At 34.0% G+C, this 21542-nt stretch overlaps 3 protein-coding genes across 9 annotated transcripts in view; 1 reads left to right on the top strand and 2 right to left on the bottom strand.

Annotated features, from left to right (window-relative positions):
• The window catches only part of LOC114928105 (M-phase inducer phosphatase 1), a 63512-nt gene extending 58895 nt beyond the window's left edge, over nt 1–4617 (bottom strand). The window contains exons 1-2 of the mRNA XM_029299193.2: nt 4216–4617; nt 1804–2162 (exon numbers count right to left, since the gene is read on the bottom strand). Coding sequence (XP_029155026.1) covers nt 1804–1942 — 139 coding nt within the window. The 5' untranslated portion in view covers nt 1943–2162; nt 4216–4617. The remainder of the gene's footprint in view (nt 1–1803; nt 2163–4215) is intronic.
• An 807-nt stretch (nt 4618–5424) lies between these two features.
• On the bottom strand, nt 5425–18701 carry loco (regulator of G protein signaling family member locomotion defects). 3 transcript variants are annotated; one of them, XM_029299176.2, is made up of 15 exons: nt 17508–18698; nt 16780–17391; nt 16291–16411; nt 15563–15987; nt 11290–11400; nt 10986–11210; nt 10408–10628; nt 10122–10314; nt 9117–9323; nt 8452–8725; nt 8078–8226; nt 7895–7978; nt 7673–7811; nt 7312–7403; nt 5425–7138 (listed from the first exon to the last, which is right to left on the bottom strand). In XM_029299176.2, the coding sequence occupies exons 1-15, from the start codon at nt 18147–18149 to the stop codon at nt 6680–6682; spliced, it is 3954 nt and encodes a 1317-aa protein (XP_029155009.1). In that variant the 5' UTR covers nt 18150–18698; the 3' UTR covers nt 5425–6679. The 3 variants fall into 3 exon arrangements, with proteins under 3 accessions (XP_029155009.1, XP_029155013.1, XP_029155018.1); XM_029299185.2 differs by having other exon boundaries at nt 7099–7157; nt 17508–18701; XM_029299180.2 differs by lacking the exon at nt 9117–9323 and having other exon boundaries at nt 17508–18699.
• Nucleotides 18702–19437: 736 nt separating this feature from the next.
• Nucleotides 19438–21539, top strand: LOC114928022 (protein D2). 5 transcript variants are annotated; one of them, XM_029299390.2, is made up of 3 exons: nt 19438–19497; nt 20223–20465; nt 21086–21539. In XM_029299390.2, the coding sequence occupies exons 2-3, from the start codon at nt 20270–20272 to the stop codon at nt 21436–21438; spliced, it is 549 nt and encodes a 182-aa protein (XP_029155223.1). In that variant the 5' UTR covers nt 19438–19497; nt 20223–20269; the 3' UTR covers nt 21439–21539. The 5 variants fall into 5 exon arrangements, with proteins under 5 accessions (XP_029155223.1, XP_029155161.1, XP_029155092.1 ...); XM_029299328.2 differs by lacking the exon at nt 19438–19497 and adding an exon at nt 19506–19583; XM_029299259.2 differs by lacking the exon at nt 19438–19497 and adding an exon at nt 19599–19658.
• The last annotated feature ends 3 nt before the right edge of the window (nt 21540–21542 follow it).

Below are 21542 nucleotides of genomic sequence, written 5' to 3'. Positions count from 1 at the left end.
ATCTATAATCAATTGATATTTTCTTGAAATATAAAATTAGGGATCAATATAATCAAATAAAATAAAATTACGATAATTGATCATTAATAATTAAAATATTAATATTTCTTGAAATTGACTTGACGTTGTGATTTTGTGTAAGTAAAAATATATATTAACAAATCAAATGAAATCTTAATTATACATCTCCAAAGTGGCTCCTAACAGGTATCACTTTATATTCGGATAATGCATCGATACTGATCGGAGGGAAAAGTCCGACTATCGATATCTCAATATAGCGGTCCTAAAGTACCGTAAGCATCCTCCTCGTAGGTTCTGTTCTTTTTCGCGTATATATAGTGCCCCGACAGAGGCAGCCGTTCATTCGCGATGCGAACCTCCATGGGACTTTACCGAGGGCATGAATAAAAGGGGGCGCCAAGTCTAACCAGCCACCCAACAAGGAGCAGGTGAGCACCTGGTCCCCGTAACCCTCGGCACGAGCTACTTGCCTCGTGAGAGGGTGCTCAATCGATCGATTAATTCAATATCATCATTATTCAAAAGTAATGAATGATTTTAGCAGAGACTTGCGAAACCACTGTTCATTTTTAATCGATATTCAATCAAACGCAGGACGCATTTTTGCATGCATTTTTTAGTGAGGTGCTCCCCCTCGAATTAAGTAAATAATATAATAATAGCATATAGGATATATGTGCAATTATATGGTGATAATAATGTAAATGTTTTAGATATGCTTGACGAGATTAATATAAAAAAGACGCATATACGGAAAAAATAAGCAGGAGCGGACCCGAATGAGAAACACTGACATCTGAGGCTGCGAACTCGGTTCGCAGGGTTCAGACCGACGGCAGACGTTCACAGATCGTTGAAGGACGGGGAAATCCCTAGCGAGTAACCCGCCTAATTCCTTCCCGAACGCGCCACCGGGCTCTCTCTCTCACGTTCCGCTCAATCAATATTCATTTTGTCCATAATTAACTCGACGTTCTCCGCCCATTATTACGAAAAAAGAAATCCGTTAAAATTGTAAATTACTAGTATTAGCAGAATTGTCAGTTATTATATAGTTCGAATGCTAATTAGTCTGCATTCCGAATTTCATTTCGATTAACATGTTTATTTGTAATTACTCGAATTTTTCTGATTTTATTATTATTTTCATATCTTTTATATTATGCAATATATCTTAATCATGAGTGTCCGCAGAATTTTTTCCAGGAGGGAACACGATTACAATTTTTTTATCTTTTGTTCTTTCCTTTTTAAATTTAATTTTTTTATTTTTATCTTTTTATATTAAATATGCAAATAAATTTAGGTTACTACTAAAAAAAGAACAATTGCTTAATTTTTTTACTAATTCCAAGAGGGAGGGCAAATACCCCCTCTTGCCACCCCCTGCAGACGCTCATGATCTTAATCATCATTTGCGCGTACACTTTTATAACCTGACATAACAATCATTTCTACATTAACAATAATATATATGTATATCAAGTTGACATGAAAGAATCGCGCGTTTTTCTACCAAGTTCTGTTTTAAATATTAATTATATCGATCCAAATATTTTCATCGAGCATCGAATTTTGTTGAATGAAAAGGACTGTGTTTCAAAATTAAAATAGAAGTTAAATTAAATATAAAATTCTTCAATTTATAATAATAATTTATAATAATTGTATATCAAAATTAAAATAGAAATTAAAATAAATATAAAATTCTTCGATTTATCCGACAAGTCTTTCTCTCGCGTCAACCTAATAACATCTCTCACAATAATTGTGACTCACCTCTCGAACGTTGATGATAACGTTTATTGCCAGAGTTGAGTACCGATTTAGACAGGTCGTTGACGATGCTCGACATCGGCGACACTTCCATTCCGATTGATCTCTCGCCGAGCTCTCTGAGAGAGGATCTTCCTTCCATCTCGATGATTACGACGATGTTACTTTGCGTGGATTTTATGTGACAGCGCAAATCGTTCTCTTGTAATTCGACGAGCCGAATTGCGTGGCAAATGAAACGCGATGTCTCGATGAATCGATGTTACCTGATGAATTGAGCGCGAAACGTTGTTGACGTCTCGCGAAGAACGTCGAGGCCTTTAGCGATCTCTCGTGATCCAGTCGAAGGTGATGATTATACGCTAAATAATACAATTGACATCTCATTACTTGATTATTTCAACATATTTGATAGTTATCATACTGATAAATTGGTGATATTTGTCAATATGATAATGATTGTTATCAGTATCAAGATTAATTGTCAAGTTCGGAATAAAATTAATTACACAACGAGGTGTCGAGAATAAATAAAGTTTTCATGAAATTTGAATTATCAGTATTATTGTAAAAGTTTCTCTATATACATGTATGTATATTTATAACTCTGTAATTATGTTATATATTTATACTAAAAAGAGAGAAATCTCTTTTTATTGTTTATAAAGAAAAATATATATGTATTATATATTTATATACTTATTTATTTATTTATTTATAAATGATAAAAAAAAACTCCTTTTTTAATATAAATAATATAATTATAGTTACTAATATTATATGTATATATTTAAAAAGTGTCCAGTTATTGTAGTGCCATTACTGAATTTTTTAACCGCGAAAAAGATTTTTCTTTATTTTTATTTAATATTTGTGTTTTGAAAGAATCATAATTACAGTGATAATGCTAAAAGAACAAGTAAAAAATACGGAACACATATTTCTGATTGCATAGTTTTCAAGAAGAGTGATTTTAGATATAAAAGCAGCATATATATGTTTATGTGAGTCTATTGAATAGTAAGATCTGCTATACATGTGACCTTTTTTGTTTACAAGCCACTGATATTATATCTGTTTTAATTACTGAAAATGAGAGAATTAATATAGGAATTCTTGTAATAGAATCTAGTTAAAATATATTGTATCCTAATCGTGTTACACAAACGTCAAATAGACAATCTAATAATATAATTGAATAAATATTTGTACATTCAAATTTATGTTTTCTTGCTCGAAAATAATACCTTCGAGAGATAAGAATAAAACAATTAAAACAGTTTATTACAACAACAATTGTATGAAGACAAAATTTTTATAATATACTGAAAAAAATTTATTTAAAAAATTATTTAATTATTCAAATAAATATTTATTTCGATACTCTTTTATACATCATTTATTTGAAACTAATAATATTGATTTATTTGATATCAAGAAAATCCTTTTTCTCCTAAAACAGATACATATTTATATTTGTTTCAAATCAATGTGGAAAGAAAAATATTAAAATAAATATTTATTTGAATTCAATAGTTTTTTTGCAGTGTACGTTTACTTTTGCCATTGTCAATTGTTGTTAACAATACGATCACATGGATGTATCCTGCAAGATAAAAATACACCCGCGTTTTCTCATTGTCGAAACCGTTGAAGCCGACTTCCGGATGAGCAACGTTTCTCGGAAGCTGTTGCAGGACTTCTCTGTGACCTCGAAGATATACAAGATGTATCGCAATTCCAGCCTCATATTTTTCTAATGACAGATTTCGCGAGAATTTTGGATTCGATATCTTCTTAATATGAAAAAATTACTTCTTATGAAAAAAATGACAGAGATTTTTGAAATTATATAAGCGAAGAGGATTTAAAATTAAGGTCATTAATTGTGAAACATACTGTATATAAGTATATCGATAATTTTCTTTCATAGTAGGTACCGACAAAAAATTTCTCAAATCAAAATCGAACGATCTTTTGAAAATCACTAATTAAAAAATTGTAAATGTATATATATATAATGTTGAAAATAATATATTGCAAGATATTTACATCTTTAACATTAAATATCTTGTCGAAATATTGATAAATGACATAAAATCTATTCGAACTACACTGTCAAAGAATTGTTCCACGTTATTTACTTGTACCCTTGAAATCCATAACCAGATTGTTGACTGAGTGTCACTGTTATGATCAAGAGTAATTGAGTACTACAACTGGAGATAAATAACGTCGTTATTATGCCCTCTCGATGTACTCTCGAATCGTCAGAAAAACGCCAAACATTGGTTCTTTAAAGCTATGTAAATCGCGTGAGAAAATATGCCATTTTTTCGACACATTTACTTTTATAACCCTCAAAAGCGCGGGAAAAGTGGAGAAACGTCAATCGAGTAGAAAAGTCATACGTACGTGTTTATGAACTGCAAACAGGACTCTTTTTTAAAGAGAGCTCGATAAGATCGGGAAACTTCCGCACATCACTTCACACTTAACAAATAAATTGAGACTAATTTACTTGGACACGGTGCTCGACGATGTCGCGACAATGGTTATTTTCCCGCGCGAAATAACCAACAATAACACTCACTTCGTGACGATGGCAAACGTTTATGTACGTGTCACGTCTCCGGACGCACCGAGCACACTCATGCCTCGTGATACGAAACAACCGGCCGTTTGTCGAATTCGTTAGTCGCAAACGCGATAAGCCGCCACGCCAACCGTCCCAGCAACGACACGAGACGCGAATCAAAACCCGCGCGCGGGTGGACCGAGACTGATGTGAGAAAACGCGCGAAACTGGCTATCACGGTGGGAGGAGGAGGGTTGGGGTGGGGGGAGAAGGAGACTGTTCATTGCATTTACACTTGATTACACTTTGCTCCACTCTGACACACTTTGAATTATATCTCAATTATTATATATAAAAATCATTTTTTGTGTTTATTATACTTTTATTTTTTAACGATATATGCACAAAATATAAATCTATTAAAATATTATATTTATTAAATCGTACATATATGTATTTGTAATAATAAATGTAATATTTTAGTATATGATAAAAAAAGAGTATAATAAAAGTGCACAAAAATGTCGTTTAAAAATAGGAGTATAATAAATATATTTTTATATATAGTAATTGCAGTACTGGATATGTGTATATAAATTAAATATTAAATGACTAGTGCAATTCACGATTATAAAGCTCCGAAATAAAAAATGTTTTATATATTATATAACTTTTAAAATATATGTATATTAAAAAGATGTGTTAAAAAATTTTCATAATTGTAATATGATTAATTAATCCAAAATTAATCTTCGAATTTCTAGAAAATCTCCATGTAACTTAATTAATTTATAATTTATAGTGGGGTATTTTCTTTTTAACTTGATAACATATTTTTAATATATTGTTATATAGTTTTGTAAGCATTATTAACAATAATTATATATAACTAGTTTTATATTATTCAATGGTATATAAAAATTAAAATCAATTGTACTCACGTTCAGTGGAAAATGTTAAGGATACAAGGAAGATTGCTTGTTATCTTCAACAGCAAATGGATTAAGGACGGCACAAGATCTCGCAGTCGGAGCATAAAAGTAGGCTTTTCTATAAAATTTTGAAAATTTATTAGTTCGTCTAATTCTCTCAGATAGTCAAATAATACAATATATTAGCATGTGTCACAATAGGTGCCCCACCAATACAATATATAACGAGAATTTGCTTTACATAATTCTCTCTATAATGAGTATTTTCATTGTTATAAAGTGACATATGCACATTTTTGACCAGCGTGTGTAAAGTACGATAATTTATATCAAAATATACTGTAGAATACAGCGGAACTACTTCAAGAATTTAATCAATTTCCAAATTTTTTTCAAACATTTTCGTATCGCTAAACATTTATCAATGTAATTAAATGTACAATATAGTATTTAAATATACACTTTCGTAATCTATGCAATAAATATTTAAAATGCTTCACTATATTCTACAGGGCATAATTGTTTCCTGAAGCAATTGTTTTCCAAAAATATCTAATTAATAATATTTACTCAAAATATTGCAAAATAAATCGTGTTTTATTTTTCATTCTGCTATGCTCCTCTGAAATGCATTTCTTTTTATTAATATTTGTTTCTATATCTTTGTCTAATAAGCGCATTAATTATCATCATCTGAACTTTCCTTGTTTTATTTTTCCTAGTCGAAAGAGACAATTCGATGGTAAAAATTGTCGGTATATATATAAAATATATATATATATATATCATATGTGTTTTACTATCTAATTTAACTCTAGAACGCTATATTATCATTCAGCACCACATGTCATTATTATGGACACATAAATATTACGTACAATAAAAAATACAATCATATTCATTTATTTCATTTTTTATTGATTAAAAATACAAATCAATAAAAGATGAAACAAAATCGAATGTATTAATCTTAATGTGTAAGCGACCCAATATATAGGAATGTATAATTAAAAGATAAAGTTTTTAAAAGATCGGCACATTTATACAATAGCGTTCTAGAGTCAAGGCACAAACAGGGCAAAAAGTTTTCGCGATAAAATCTAAATTGTGGAATGCGAATATATGATAGGAAAATGCATAATAGAAGAATGCGATTACTTAATAATAGCCCTATATCTTTCGTCCGCAGTAAACTTTGATGTCACACAAGGAGTCATCTTTTCTATAATTAATTCATAAGTATAATAAAGGTATAATTCAGGTATCTTACCATGTCGTATTCGAAATCGTGGCATCACATGAAAAACGATGTACACTAAACGTTACGTTAATTAGAAAATATTCTTCTCTCTACGGAATTCAGATTGCTTCATTCGATCACATGATTAGGCCTTTGCAGAGTTTTCGGTGACATAATGTATCCGCTTTTCACCACATTCACGACGAGATTTTTAGGTTTCGGCGGTAACGGCGGAGGTTTCGATAGTTTCCCACGAGAGATGTCCATACTGAAGCTTTCCGAGCACGGAGTCTTCGATGGAGAATTGGCATAATTCTCAATAATCGTCTGATCGGCGTCCACCAATGTTCTATCACCGTCTAGAGTGAATGAGCTGTCGAGGCACTTACTTAAAGGTTCCGTAACCAAGGTTGAGAATCGTTCGTTCAAAACTCCGTTCGTCACGTGCATGGGATAGTCGTATCCGCTGCAGCTACTTTGCTTATCCTCACTAGAATCGTAAAACTTTGTGGTGCCCTCGCAATTGGCCGACACCACTCGGCTCCTTCGCATCTTGTTCGAATCCGACGGTTTCCCATTCTCCTTGTTCTGATCAGTAATTTCATAGCTTTAAGAGTCGAAACGCATATATATATAATATAGAGATATAATATAGAGTTTATGCACACAATGTAACTTCTATACGCTCTATCAAATTTCAATATAAGTTAGAGTACAAACTAAATATGATGTATATATGTAAAATACAACTGGAACTGTACCTTTAAGAAATCCGGTAGCTCAAAGTTAATTTCCGTCCCTCTCTGATCTTCTAATCTTGATCTTTGCGCTCTTTTTAATCCTTCGTATAAATCTGTAAAAAAATTACAATTTAAATTAATTATCTCAAAAAAATTCATTTTTTCACATTTTATAATTTAATTTAATTTGACATTTTATATAAAAAGTGTAATTTTGGATACTATAAGTATTTCTCTCTTTATAATTATATATTTGATATCTTCGAAATTATATTGATAATTGCTTTTTTCTATATATATGTATATAATATATGTATATAATAAAAAATTTCTAATATATGTATATAATAAAAAAGAAAAAGTATATATATTATTATCTCACCATCTCCGTCGAATCTGCCTGGAAGCTGCAATTTTACACCATTACGCCACTTTGCGATAAGCGGAGGTTGCGATTTAACAGGCGCTCCCTCATCATTTGTATTACCCTTCTCAGTTGTATTGCAATATTTAGATTTTGCCTTATAATCATGAAAAATCAGAAATAAGTTACTTGTGTACTATTGATTTTTTTTTAATTTTAAAATGTCAAATATAAATTTACCTTCTTCTTCCCGTGAATTGTCGAATCTCGTAGAAAAAATTTACTAGACAATATGGAAGATCCTTCAGAGCGTTGATCATCAGACTATGATAAAATATAAAAATTACGTTGAGAATAAACTACTACATAATAAAAGATTACATATATCTTTCCTTGCTTCAGATATTATTATATTTCGCTTACCTTACACGATCCTTCGCTGTACTGATATTTGTTTCTACTTTTCCCAACTAATAACTCTTCAAATACTTTATTAGTAATTTCATCCAGAGTTGGTTGTACATGTGGTACTTCGTCCAAATACTTGGCAGTATGTAACTCTCGTTGAAAATCTATAAGAATAACAATATTTAAATTATTAATTCAGCATTTTGTAATTTTAATCATTTTTTTAATAACTAAATGTATTAATGTGTAATATTTTAACATAAAAAATTGTTTGAGAAAATTAATTATATATTAATATATATAAATATATTATCTTTAGAAATATAATAATAAATATTAATAATTATTAATACATATCATTATTAGATGTTTTTATTAAATACACTAACCTTCTTCATTTGCCACTACAATAAGGCGCGTAGGGGCATTAATGGCCATAATATCCATAGGAACGCAATGACCTTCACTCCAAATACTAATTAAGTCTAGATTGAAGCCATATTTATTTAGAAGAGGCCTCAACACTTCTTTCAGAGTTTTACCCTTGTGAGTGATAACGCTTATTATTCTTCGCGAGGGTAATTCTACCTTTAGAACTTTTGTAAGGACAACCTCTACTTCCTGGCCTGCTAATACTGACGAAAAACACTTCGTGTCAACCATCTGCAAACAAGAAAAATATAATGTATTATATAATCAATGCAATGATTTGTTTCAATTTATATTAATGCAATGATTAAGAATTGGTGATTAAAACTGTAAATTATGTGTATGCAGATATTAAGTATTAATATTCCTAATTTAAATGTGCATGCAAATGTGTATATACAAAACAATTTTCTTTTGTCTTTTCCCTCACTAAATTATATGAACAAAATAATAAAAATACATGCATCACGCATTCGATACTTAATTTGTGCAAAAGCTAATGTTAAAAATCAAGAACAAATAAACTACATATGTGCATTATAACGCAAAAAAAAACGCAAAAAAGGTATGCATTAGATAAGATATATTTTTCGAAGCTTGCGATTAAGTAGAAGGCAACACAAACCTCATCTGTTGCTAATATCAGAACGTCATAATTAGAATATCGTAGAGCTCGCTTATCAAGAAGACGAGTAACCACGTCTTTAATGCTCTCGGTATGGCTAGTTGTCACTACCGTAGTGGAACCATCGGGCAATATTACTCGACACAATCCCGTACATTTGCGAGCATCTCTCTTTTCGTTTGTTTGACCGTCGCAAGAGGAGAGAGACTACAAGTAAGCATACATATTCGCTTACGCAAGTACATTTACGTGCACTACAAAATTTGCGCGAGTCTGACACGAAATAAGCTCAATATTCTTTTGAAATACATGATTTATATTGCACGCAATTTTTTGAAAACATTTTGCCGCGTTAAAAAATCCAAAATATCTAAAGCAAAAATTATTTTATAAAATAAATAAAAAGCAATCCAAGCTCACTAAATCAGAATTTATACAAATATTAGATATTGTCTAAAACATTATATATGCTATAAAATTTTGAAAGTTATTTATCATAACTTTCACATTTTGATGTTAGACCATTTTTACATAATCATAACAAACTTGTTATTAAATGTTTATGCAATACATCTAGAATCCGAGTGGTATAAATCTATACTCTGTGACAGTTAATGTATCTTAGTTGGAAAGATTAATGCGCAACATACTACTCTCTTTCACCTCACAGTATGATGTAATAATAATAATAATCACATTTTAAAAACGTATATAAATATATAATATTATCAAATGCATTCTCTACAAAATAAATTTACACACAACACTCGTTTAAACAGAACTTAAAATATAAAAGAATTTATCAAAACAGTTATGTTTGAGAATTTAAATTTTCTTAAAGTATTAGCATTTACAATCTACAATTCAAATTTCTATATTCAATATATTACAGTAATTATAAAAAGGAACAATCTCATCATCAACTCAACATATGCAAATAACTATTTCATATTCATTAAAAACATAATTATTGGGATGCTATGTTAGATGCAATGGAATACTTACATGTTTGTTAAATGACTGCCGTAACGCCAGATCCCATGACGCTAATGATGACCGGCTACTGGAGATTGACACACTGTCTTCATTATTATTACCTTCCGTGTCCCTCTTGATGGTTGTAAAACTTTTGTATATAGGTTCACTTCGACTAGGGACTTTGTTGTACTCGGATTCACCACGATCCTTCGATTTAGATCTAAAAATATGTATGATAAAATAAATTAGATATATATAGATAAAAAAACAGTTTTTTCTTCAAATGGAGACATTCTCTGTTTAAACAATTCACCTGTTTTTTCTATTCCAGGGAAGAATCGATTTCCGACAACGATCTTCTGCATCGGAGTGACTCTTTTTCAATTTTACACTGGGTGAATTTGTAAGATGTAAATCACAGTCTTCTGTATCAACTATGGCGCTCCCTGCTTCCAAACAAGCACGATAAAGTTCCGATCGCAAGAATCTTGGGTAACTGTCAAACTTCATTAGGTTAAATACTTGTTTCTGAGCCTAAAACAACGATACATTAATTAAGATACAGTTACTTGTTAATTCAATCATATACAATAATGAAATATATATTCAAAAATATTCGCACATTACATAAATGAGACAAATATAAAAGAATCATTGCATGTGATGTAACAATATAATCTGATCATAGATGCTCTTGTTAAGATAAATGCTTTAAAGCTAATACACACATGTAATTCTTAAAGCAAAAAAAAGAGCACAAGTTAATATTTAATTCATTTTTAACAAAAACATCAGTGATTATGTTTTACTGTTTGCTGTCCTTTTTTGTAAAAGATGAAAAATAATAACTTAAAATTTAAATAACTTTGAACGGATATCCGGAATTTATACCTGCAAAAATAAATCCGCGGGTGCTTCATCGAGCAATTCTTGCGTAATCTGTCCTGATGCATGACTATCAACGTTTACTGGCTCGGCGGCTGTATTCGATAAATGACGCTGATATATCTGGCAGGCTAATCGACGGCGCATACCAGCGTCTTTAGTATCTTTATATCTCTCACAAGCAGCCCAAAAATATATATTCTCATGACTAAACTCCTTCTTGAGAAACTCCTTGAATAAAGAACAATTGCATTCAGTATAATATTAACATACACATATGCGTAATAAATATTCAATAGAGACAACTTACAGCAAACGTTTGCAATCCTTTTGGATCTTCCAGCAGCTTCTCAAATCCATTTGCCCACGTGTGCACTCCTTTGCAGTCATTGTTCTTGTCACAGGATTCTGTACTTCCGTACTGCAACACATTTAATACAATTCGATTAATAAAATTTAACTGAGAAGTTTTAATCACATTGCACAGGGACATTGTTTCCATAAAATGTATTATTATAGAATAAAAATGTTAAATATAAATAAAGGAGAAAATATCTTCAAATTTAATAGTAAAAGTAATTAGTAGAAAAAATTTAATCTGTAATTTTTTAAATTAATAACAAACTTAAAAATTCATTGAATTAAATAATCCTTCAATTATTTTTTTCAGCCTGGTGTGAAATATTTCTAAAATAAATTAATTCTCCTTAAAATATAATCTAATTATAAAAAAAAAGTTCCTTGAGACAATGCAAATACAAGATAAAATTGCTATAAAATAAATAAAACCTATTGAAAATGTTTTGCTTATTGTACAATTATTACCATTTTTCAAATATTACTATGCACATACTTTGATGTTATTTATGCACGATCTCTATAGTGTGATCTCAATGTATCGATAATATTTGAACAAAAAAGGAGGAGAATTTAGAGAAGAATCTCCCGATATTTATTTTACTTCTTTCGCGGATCCCGAGCTGGAATCCTTGCAGTTTTTTTCAGCACCTGCCGTGTTTAGCAACAGGTGCGCGCTAGCTATGAGAAAAACGCTTTCTTACATCGTTCTCACTTCGCATGTTCCGTTTTCCCATCTCCCCGTACAGTGTCTTCCCATATTCAGGATAAGTAATGTGCATTTTCTGTTTCCCACGTGCGATTTTTCTTTCAATTGATATTATCGCGTAACTGGTAAGAGCAATTAAACGACAGCAAGATATTGATTTTAAGAATAGATAGCTATAATTATGTGTGAGAGAAACAGAGAGAATTTCCGTCAACTCAACGAGAGAAGAAGAAAAGGCTAAATATGTTCGTCACGCATCTGACAATGAAAAGAATGCGAATTTAAAATCAAGAGACGAGGATGAGTCGTCGCGTTATGAACTCACCGAGCCAAGAACACGTGATTATTAATAATTAAGGAAACATTTCGTATCAGCGCGTGAGAAAAAGAAAGCATTAGCGAATAGAATCCGGAATATTAGCTCTTAAAACCAGGATTTAATTAGAGAAATACAATCATCGCACACTGTTTACAGTCGATGATTCTCTGACCCCCCATAGAGTTTTTTATCCCGTTATTTCGACCGCGTAAATATAAGTTCATTGAGATGTTGACGGTGCAATGTTGGTTTACATTCACCTCTCCTCTCTGCTCACTTTACTACTTAATCATCCGATATATGTAGGATGTCAAATTTAATGCGACAGAAGGACATCCTCGGTACGATGGAGCTTACTCTTTCTGTCAACGCAGTTTAAATTGCTTCAAGTATTTTATCAAATAAATCAAACGTATTTTTTTAGATCAACATTATCTGAACACGCTTTTTAATTTTGTATGTATGTGTATACGTGTGATGCAAAACTCCTTTCTTCTAAGAAAAAGTCACCACGTTAATTAAAAATATTTAACACGCTGAATAATGACACTTTCCCTGAAGTCACGAATGTGCTCCAAATTCGTCGAACAATGAGTCATTGACGCTATCAGCGGCATCAGCGCAGCGGTGCGATATACCGTGCAAACATTTATAAATACATTTGTCTTATACATTATTATTCCTTTCTAAATTTTCTTTTACATACCGATTTCGCCCGCGCTTCCATGTCACGCTCGTTCTCACAGAAACGCGCAACGGCGGCGATGTCATTTATATATGTCAACCTAAATCGAGAGATACTCTCGTAGTCCTCGTTAACAATGATCGCGTAATAGATAGAGAACGACGGAGAAAAACGGACTAAAACAGGCGATTCGCTGGTGTAATGACGAGGGCTCCGCCCAACGCGATGTGACGTGACGTGACACGAGCTGACGACGACGACGACGACGACGACGACGACGGCGAGTTCCAAACGACGACGTAATCATCCGGGGACATCATTGACGAGCGAGTCACACGCTTGCTGCTATGCGTCCGATCCGACTGACTGCTGCCTGGCCTGGCTACGACGAGAAACGCCGAGGCTAGGCCACTTTACGGACGGCTCGAACAAGGCCCGTGGTCCCCTTCTTCTCTTCCTCCTACTCCTCGCCGTTGCTCTCTCGACTGATTCATTCTCATCGTCCCGACCCCACGGTCCCCCGCGTCTCTTCCGCTCTCACCGCTGCACTATATGTATACACGGGGCCTTTCCCTCTCTGTCTCTCCCCAGAGAATTCTCTCCTCAACTCAACCTCCTTTTAACATCTATGCAGGGCCGCACTGCAGGACAGAAGGATTCGTTAATGCAGAACAAGTGGAGCATGGAGTGGTTTAGAAGCTGCAAGGATCATGGGAGAATATACGATTTAAATATTTGAGGATGGATGGATAACGAAGGAACGCATCTCTATGATGTATGTTAATAATTTGCATATTCATAATTTTGCCTTCTGCACGTCTACACCATTAAAAATTAACTTTATTTTTTTTTATTTAAATATTTGAAATTTTCATTTTCTGATGGAATTGATATGATTAATTTTATATAAGATACTGATGAGATTCGATTACGCAAATTATAATTCAATAATATAATATGCGAAGAATAATCAAAATAAATATAATAAAAAAAAATAATAAAAAATTGTAATAAAATAATAATTATAATAATTTATTATATTTATAATAAATTATATAATTCAATAATATAATGAAGATTAATTTCAAATACCTTTCTGTTGGATTTACTTGAAAAGGATTGTTCATGATAGACATAGGATTTGAGGAAAAAAAATTGGAAAATGTAAGCAGTGAATATCCTTTATGCAACCGACCCTGCATTTATCGTCATAAGATCTATTCGTGCATTTAAACGTGGTGCATCAACCTCGGGAGCATTCTTTTTTAATGTTACTTTAGGCTCTCGTTGCACTGTACTTGTTAGAAGCTATTTTTATCCGCCGTATTAGCGAAAAAAATTTCAGCGAAAATTTCACTCTGATTCAACCTAATTACCTTAATTTGTGTCATTATGCGAATCTAAAAGAATGGTAATGTTTTCTGGCTCGTTGCCCTATTGCTTTCGAGGTAATAATCTCGCTAATTTTTCGAAATCGCCAAATGTTAATGCAAATATCTCATTTCTAATTTTATTTTTCGATCAAATATAAAAAAAGCATTTCAATTTTGAAAACGAATAATATTCCAAATAGATCGCAAATTCTGATTTTTCAACTAACAATAAATATGAAAAAAAATTAATTTTGTGATCGTGATAAAAACAAGTAAATAATATTCCAAGAGAGATCAGTCAACTTTCAATTAATTCCAATTAATGTTTCTCTAATTGATATACACTTGTTTGAAATTTCCATCAAAAAATATGCGAGAAAGTCTGTCAAATTCTTAACAAATTTGTATGGCATAAATTCGATGATTCGATGACAGCATCACGGTTGCACCATGAGTTTGTTGCAATCTACATATGTACATTCCTAGGAAAGGCGGCAGAGATACCGAATAAAGTAAACGCGTTCGCGAACACGTGTTTCGTAAGTGAAACGCGGGAATCTGGTTCACGCAGACCTGGTTTTCCGATTGTTTCGTTTACGCTTAACCCTTGCCTGGGTGTATGGCAGATCAGAGGCAGGAAACGCGATGACGCAGCTTGAATAACGAGTAGACAAGAGGAACCGGAAATCGTTCGGAAACTCGGCGACAAATCCGACATCCGAGACGTAAACTGTCGCACATTTTTGGAAGCGTGTGTAATAATTATAGAATTTATAAAAATCATAAAGAAAAAATATTGGTCACATCGTACATTTTTCTTTTTAACGCAAAAGAATATTTGCCATTTGCCAAATTGATAAAAGTTTGTTATTCAGCAAGAAAAGTCAGCATAAATAATTACAATAAATTTTATAATAAATTATAAAAATCCTTTATTACATAGTAATATAGTTATAATATTATATAATGCTATTTGTGAAAATACTTTAAATGAAATGCGAGTTAATTATAAAGTATAATATATTGCTAAAATATTACAATATATTACATAATATATCAAAATGACATCAATTGGCAAACGGCTAGTAAGAGTTTCTCTTAAGATCTAAAAGAAAAAAATAAATTAAAAGAAGAACTCACTATATAATTGTCGGAGGCGCTGCTCCCGAAATTCCGTATTTCCTGTAGGCTTCCCCAAGGACGAGGTTGCTTGTCGGACTTGGAGGAATACGAATGACAAAAGGGCGGTCGCGCGTACTCCATGCTGGAATTGATATCCTCCAAGCTGTGCACCAGCAATTTCGTGCCGACTTGGCCGCAGTAGACCTTCGGGCTGAGTTTGTTCGTGGTGTCCATAAGACGCTGTAGTTTCGCCGTCGACGCCGCTTTCATCGACGATTCCGCGACGTCCTCGAGGCCGTCGAGCAACGCCGTAGTGCAAACCGACGCGAGAGATCCAATGGACGTACTGGCCGCCAATGCGCTACGAGTCGCAACAGGGGCAGATGTTCCGCTGGCGCAGGTGGTGGTCGAACCCTCCCCACTCCCCGTTACGTGTCGCATCCCTGTAAAAAGCATTTTCGTAGATTTCCCCACCACTTTCATTCTGATTCACGCTTATTTAACGGCTCCAAAATGAGTTCCAAGTAGTTTAGTGCGAAGCAATCGTTCAACGAAAGATTCGATTTCCAGTTTCGTCATCCTCATAAATTAATTAATTAATATGTATCAAAAATTTTTTATGTTAAAAGAAACTTGGAAATGTATTGTCTGGACAAAAAAAACAAAGAAAAAAGTGGAAAGTGATTAAAAAATATGAAAGAAATCTTGTGACAATTTCAAAGTAATCATATCTCATATCATCTTACCTTTAAAAAAATCGAATTTTGGTTCCTTATTCCACTTGATTTCCGAAGTCGCGCGAACTGCCAATCGGTGCTCAGCAGCCTCACCCTTGACAAGTTCTCTGGACGATCGCGCGCTTATATTCTGAAAATGAGTATAATCTGTGAGCTAGAATGCAAATCAAGTATCATGACTGTGTAATAGAATACACAAGAATGATATAAATTGCTTTCAATATCTTTATATATTTGAAATAATTGTTCATTTCGAATATAGATACTAAATAAATTAAGAAATATAAAGAAAACAGAGTAAATCATATTTTTACAAGTTATCGAAAAGATTTTTGATGCAAGCATTTGTAATTTCAAAATGTTTTGTACTAGATTTATATTGTTTTCACACTTGTTTCTTTCTATCGCTTATAAGTAAAATGGAACGTATATACATATCGTATTTATGTAAAGAAAAAAATAACATTATCTAAATAGAATATAAGTAATAAAAAGTACCCTATATTGCACATTGGAAGGATGCTGCCTTCTTCGTTCGCAGTCGTTTACTGTATTTTGACCCGAACAACTGCCATAATCATCTTTAAAACCAATTCCAGAATCACTGTTGCTCGAATGAGCAGTCGACGTGCTAACGTTGCTCGGTTGAGGAGAAGCGGCATCCAGTCGTATTCGCGCCTCATTGTACGGATTCTCTCCATTCGTGCAATCAGATATATACAATGTCTGTATGGCACCGATAAGACTCGTACAACTGTCAGGAAATTCTTGGCAAACATTCAGCTCCGATGACTTTGTACACGTAAATCCGAACACGTTACACGCACTGGAATGCACCTCGTGATCGATTAATTTATAATAAATAGTGAAGACGTGACACGAGTTCGAGACAATGTCCTCTGTGTTCTTCATGGATTTTGTTAATATACCAAAGTACTGCTTGTCCTGCTCGGAGAAGGAGTTACAAAATATTATTCGGTACGACGGGTATTCGGCGATGACGCGGTTCTCCGAATTGGTGAGTTTAATATTGGCAACGTGAATAGTGAGAAGTACAGTGGTTGGATTTCGCTTTTCAGCTTTCAGCCTCTTGATGCATTTTCTCAAAACCTGCAACGACGATAAAGAATTATATTATACTCTAGCATTAGACTATTAATTTAAAACTTAGCATATAAATGGATAAATTATAAATTAAAAGAATAAAATATATTTGAAGAATTCACCTGCATCATACAGGACGGATGCAACTGATTCGGTATATCGATGGTGCCGAGATACCCGACCACCGTTCTATGCACAATCTTCTCGGAATCACGTTTATGAGATACCGGTGGTGGCGGTGGTGGAAGAGGACTCGTCATGTTCCAACGATAGTGCAGGACGGAATAGTTGTACTGATCTTTACTGTCAGACGCTAGATTGCCCAGTGACTCATGAAACATGGCTCCGCTCTGCAGATCTCTGACCACCTTCGCAGCTCTGCATTGCAGCTGTAAGGCACTTGCATTAGCGACCCTTGGCTTGTGAGCGTACTTGGGCTTGGATCTCACGGTGGCCAAGCCTTCCTCATCCGAGTCGGAGTAATAATTCTCAGCTATCTGCAGTCGCAGCACCCCCTTGGAGTTCCCGATCAGCTGCACCACGTCGTCGTGCGGCACCTTGCTGACGTTGTGGCCGTTCACGGCGACCAGGTAGTCCCCGGCCCGGAGACCGGCGCTCTCCGCGGGGCTGCCCGGGACGATGCAGCTCAGGATGCACGGCTGCTGACCCGAGATCGTGAAGCCGAAGCCCTTCGCGCCGCGAATCACCTCGACCGCCCTGACACCATAGTTCACTCGCTTCTTCTTACGTCTGTTCTGGTGCATGTTTGCGGCGGGCTACTCCTCCCCCAGGTTGGCGGCGACTCGAGCTGGGTCAGGAGGGATCCCCGAGGAAGTGCGCGCGACAAATCTCCGACTCCATAGCTCCTTCTCCCTAAATGCTCAACAGCATTCTCCTCGTCCGGACGGTCCTGTCACGCGGAATTGTCCCCTGCAGCAGATACGCCCACCTTTCTCCGAGCATTCGTGGATTATGTCAGGCCTAACATACGCGAAACTCTCATCCTCGGAGGCGTCTCGCCTTTCGGAGGAATCGGGATTCTTGAACACGATCGTCTTCCAAGCTCCTCGAACCTCGACCGAATGTTTTGGAATGCTACGACGAGGCTAGAGAAGAAGAAGGTGATCGACCTTCCGTGTGGCAGGTAGATATGCTCAGGTATGCTGAGCTCGAGGTGGCTCAAGGCTGCTCGAGCAGTCATATCGCAGAGGGCGCTGTCATCGTCGATGCTCCCGATCGGTCCTCATTGGTTGTCGAGAAAAAAGTTTTGGATGTTATCGACAGTCGGTACACTTGACATTTTAGGTGTCTTCGTTTGCGCATTTCTGAAATTGATCATTTTTTATTGTTATTATTATTATTATTGTCATAAATTAATTATATCTAATAACAATATTGTTGAACTTTACTGATTCAGTTTTTAAGTATAAATATAATTTATAATTTTTTATGACGTGACAAACTCATTATTTATACTTAAAAACTGAATCAGTAAAATTCAACACAATATTGTTATTAGATAATTAATTAATATATATATATATATATATATATATATATATATTTATATATATAGAAATTATACAAAAAGAGATTCTGAAGATATAATAATTGCAATATAAATATAGAAATTTAAAGCGATATAAATCATATCGCTTTGAAAATTCAGATTCTACTAAAGTAGTAGAAATTCTACTATACATCTGCTTGAAATTATATGACTTTAAAGAGATATTTTCTCTTCTGAAGCGTTGCCAGAAGTCGAAAGCTTCTCGAATGTAAATTTCAAATCCTTTCGGTGACGATAATTGTGTATAAATATTTGTAATTGTTTTTCTTACAATTTTCATCTCGCGTTGTAAATAAGCTTATTTGAAATTTGCATAAATTCGCGGTCGAAAACTCGCGCATCAGCCGGCAACAGCTGTTTCTAAAGCGCAGAGCTTTGAAGAAACAGCCGGAAAGAATTTCTTTTATTATTCCGCTCGATATTCCGTTGTTTACTCGCATTGACCGCTCCGCGATTTCACGCTATCACGTTGTTTACCTCTCCATTTACCTCAATTACTACGTACCTGGAAGAGCTATCACTTCCTATCGTCCGTCACGAAGGTGAATAACAACAATATACATATAGTTACACAACAGATAGGGTGATAACTTATATCATATCTTGTGTGTTCGGACGACGAGGAGGGGTAAGCGATCTCTCTCTCTTGTGCTTTTGCCGTCTCTTATTCGTCCTCCAGTTCCACGTTCATTCGCGTATACCGGCAAGTGCTTTGTAATCATGTCCTCTTCTCGCCGCAAGTAATAGCAAATTTCTCAGACACTGTATATTCTCGAATTATACCCCACGCATATATGTATGAGAAACGGGATTTCTTTTTTACGGATGCGGATCTGCGTTGCAAAAGATCCGTTCGCTCACATTCGCTAGCGAAGCTTTCGTGAGTCGCGAAGCACTAGTCTCTTGGCGAAATGTTGCTGCGTCATAAAACAATCGTCCTCGTCGCGATCTGCTGTAGTTTGGGTATTAAATAATGTGGGAGTGCTCTTTTCTGATCTCCGTTGCGCCTTATTTTTACCGGCGAATCGACCTGGTTTTGTTTCCTAATACAGATAAAATATATATATATATATATCATCATATACACACACACACACATATATATATATATATATTTGATGATAGCAGAATATATTGTTATGTTACAACTTGAACAATTAACACATACAGATATCATCAAATATTGCATTTTTGATCTCTTATTTTCTTATTATTTTTACTTTTTCAAGGCTGGAAAAGTTATGGTAATTCAGTACCTTGATTCTAGGAGTTGCGTCAGCTGTTTCACAAGTGGGTTCACGTTTAGCATCATCCATGGCTCAGGCTCTACAGACTCATGGAGTTGTACCAGATGTGGTGGATAAAGTGCCTACGGATGTGCTGAATGTCAGCTATCCTAATAATCTCACTGTTGAAATCGGCAAGGTTCTCACTCCGACTCAGGTCAAGGATCAACCTACTGTTCAGTGGAGCGGAGATGCAAACACATTTTATACCTTGTGCATGACTGGTAAATAGAAATATTGTCATATAGATTATAGATTTATAATTAAACATTTCAATGCAAGAGTGCGATCTATAAAATGTAGGATTTATTTCAAGATTACAATTATATATTTTTGACAATTATATATGTTTGAGTTTCAACATTAACTGTACGGTCAAGTTATTTGTCTTATCTTTATAATGCAGTTAAGAATCTGCATCTATTTTCATTGTAATTTCTTTTCTATAAATTATAATAACTGTAGATAATAGACATATATTTGTAATTTATTTTTAATATTTTATAGCAGAGGGTACACACTTTTGCATAGGCGCATAAGCATAAGCATAAGAATCTTGATTGGTCTATAAACGTATGCATAAGAAATTCAACGAATCAAATTTTTTATGCATATGCTTATGCGTTTATGCAAAAATGTGTGCTTCCCGCTTAAAAAGAAAATGAAAACAAGAGTCATTCTGATAGAAATGACTACTATATTTTTCTAAAATTAAATCTGCAATTATATGTAAAATAGCAAATTATTTCACTCATGCTCTGAATGTTTTAATAATCCAGTAAGATAATTTGTTATATATATATATTAATATTTATACTTATATTCTATTTAAATATTTAAACAGATCCTGATGCTCCGAGCAGACAAGATCCCAAATTTCGCGAATGGCATCACTGGTTGGTAGGCAATATCCCTGGATCAGATGTCTCCAAGGGAGAAGTCCTATCCCAGTATGTTGGTTCCGGACCTCCAAAACATACAGGCCTTCATCGATACGTATTTCTGTTGTATAAACAACCTGGCAAGCTCACTTTCAACGAGAAGCGTTTGACTAATCGAAGCGGTGATAATCGTGGCAAGTTTTCCATTAAAAACTTCGCTGCTAAATACAAACTGGGTGATCCGATCGCTGGAAACATGTATCAGGCAGAATGGGACGATTATGTCCCAATTCTATATCAGCAACTCGAGGGTTAAAGCTATACAGTGCATACAATAATATTCACAATGAAACATATGTATACATAATATTGTATATCAAACTATTTCTCTAATAAATGCTTATTGAGTATTCTTTATAG

The sequence above is a fragment of the Nylanderia fulva genome, unplaced genomic scaffold (assembly GCF_048542155.1).
Source record: "Nylanderia fulva isolate GAGA-0341 unplaced genomic scaffold, ASM4854215v1 Scaffold3, whole genome shotgun sequence".
Classification (NCBI taxonomy): Eukaryota; Metazoa; Arthropoda; class Insecta; order Hymenoptera; family Formicidae; genus Nylanderia; species Nylanderia fulva.
This window is presented reverse-complemented; position numbering and strand designations above follow the sequence as displayed.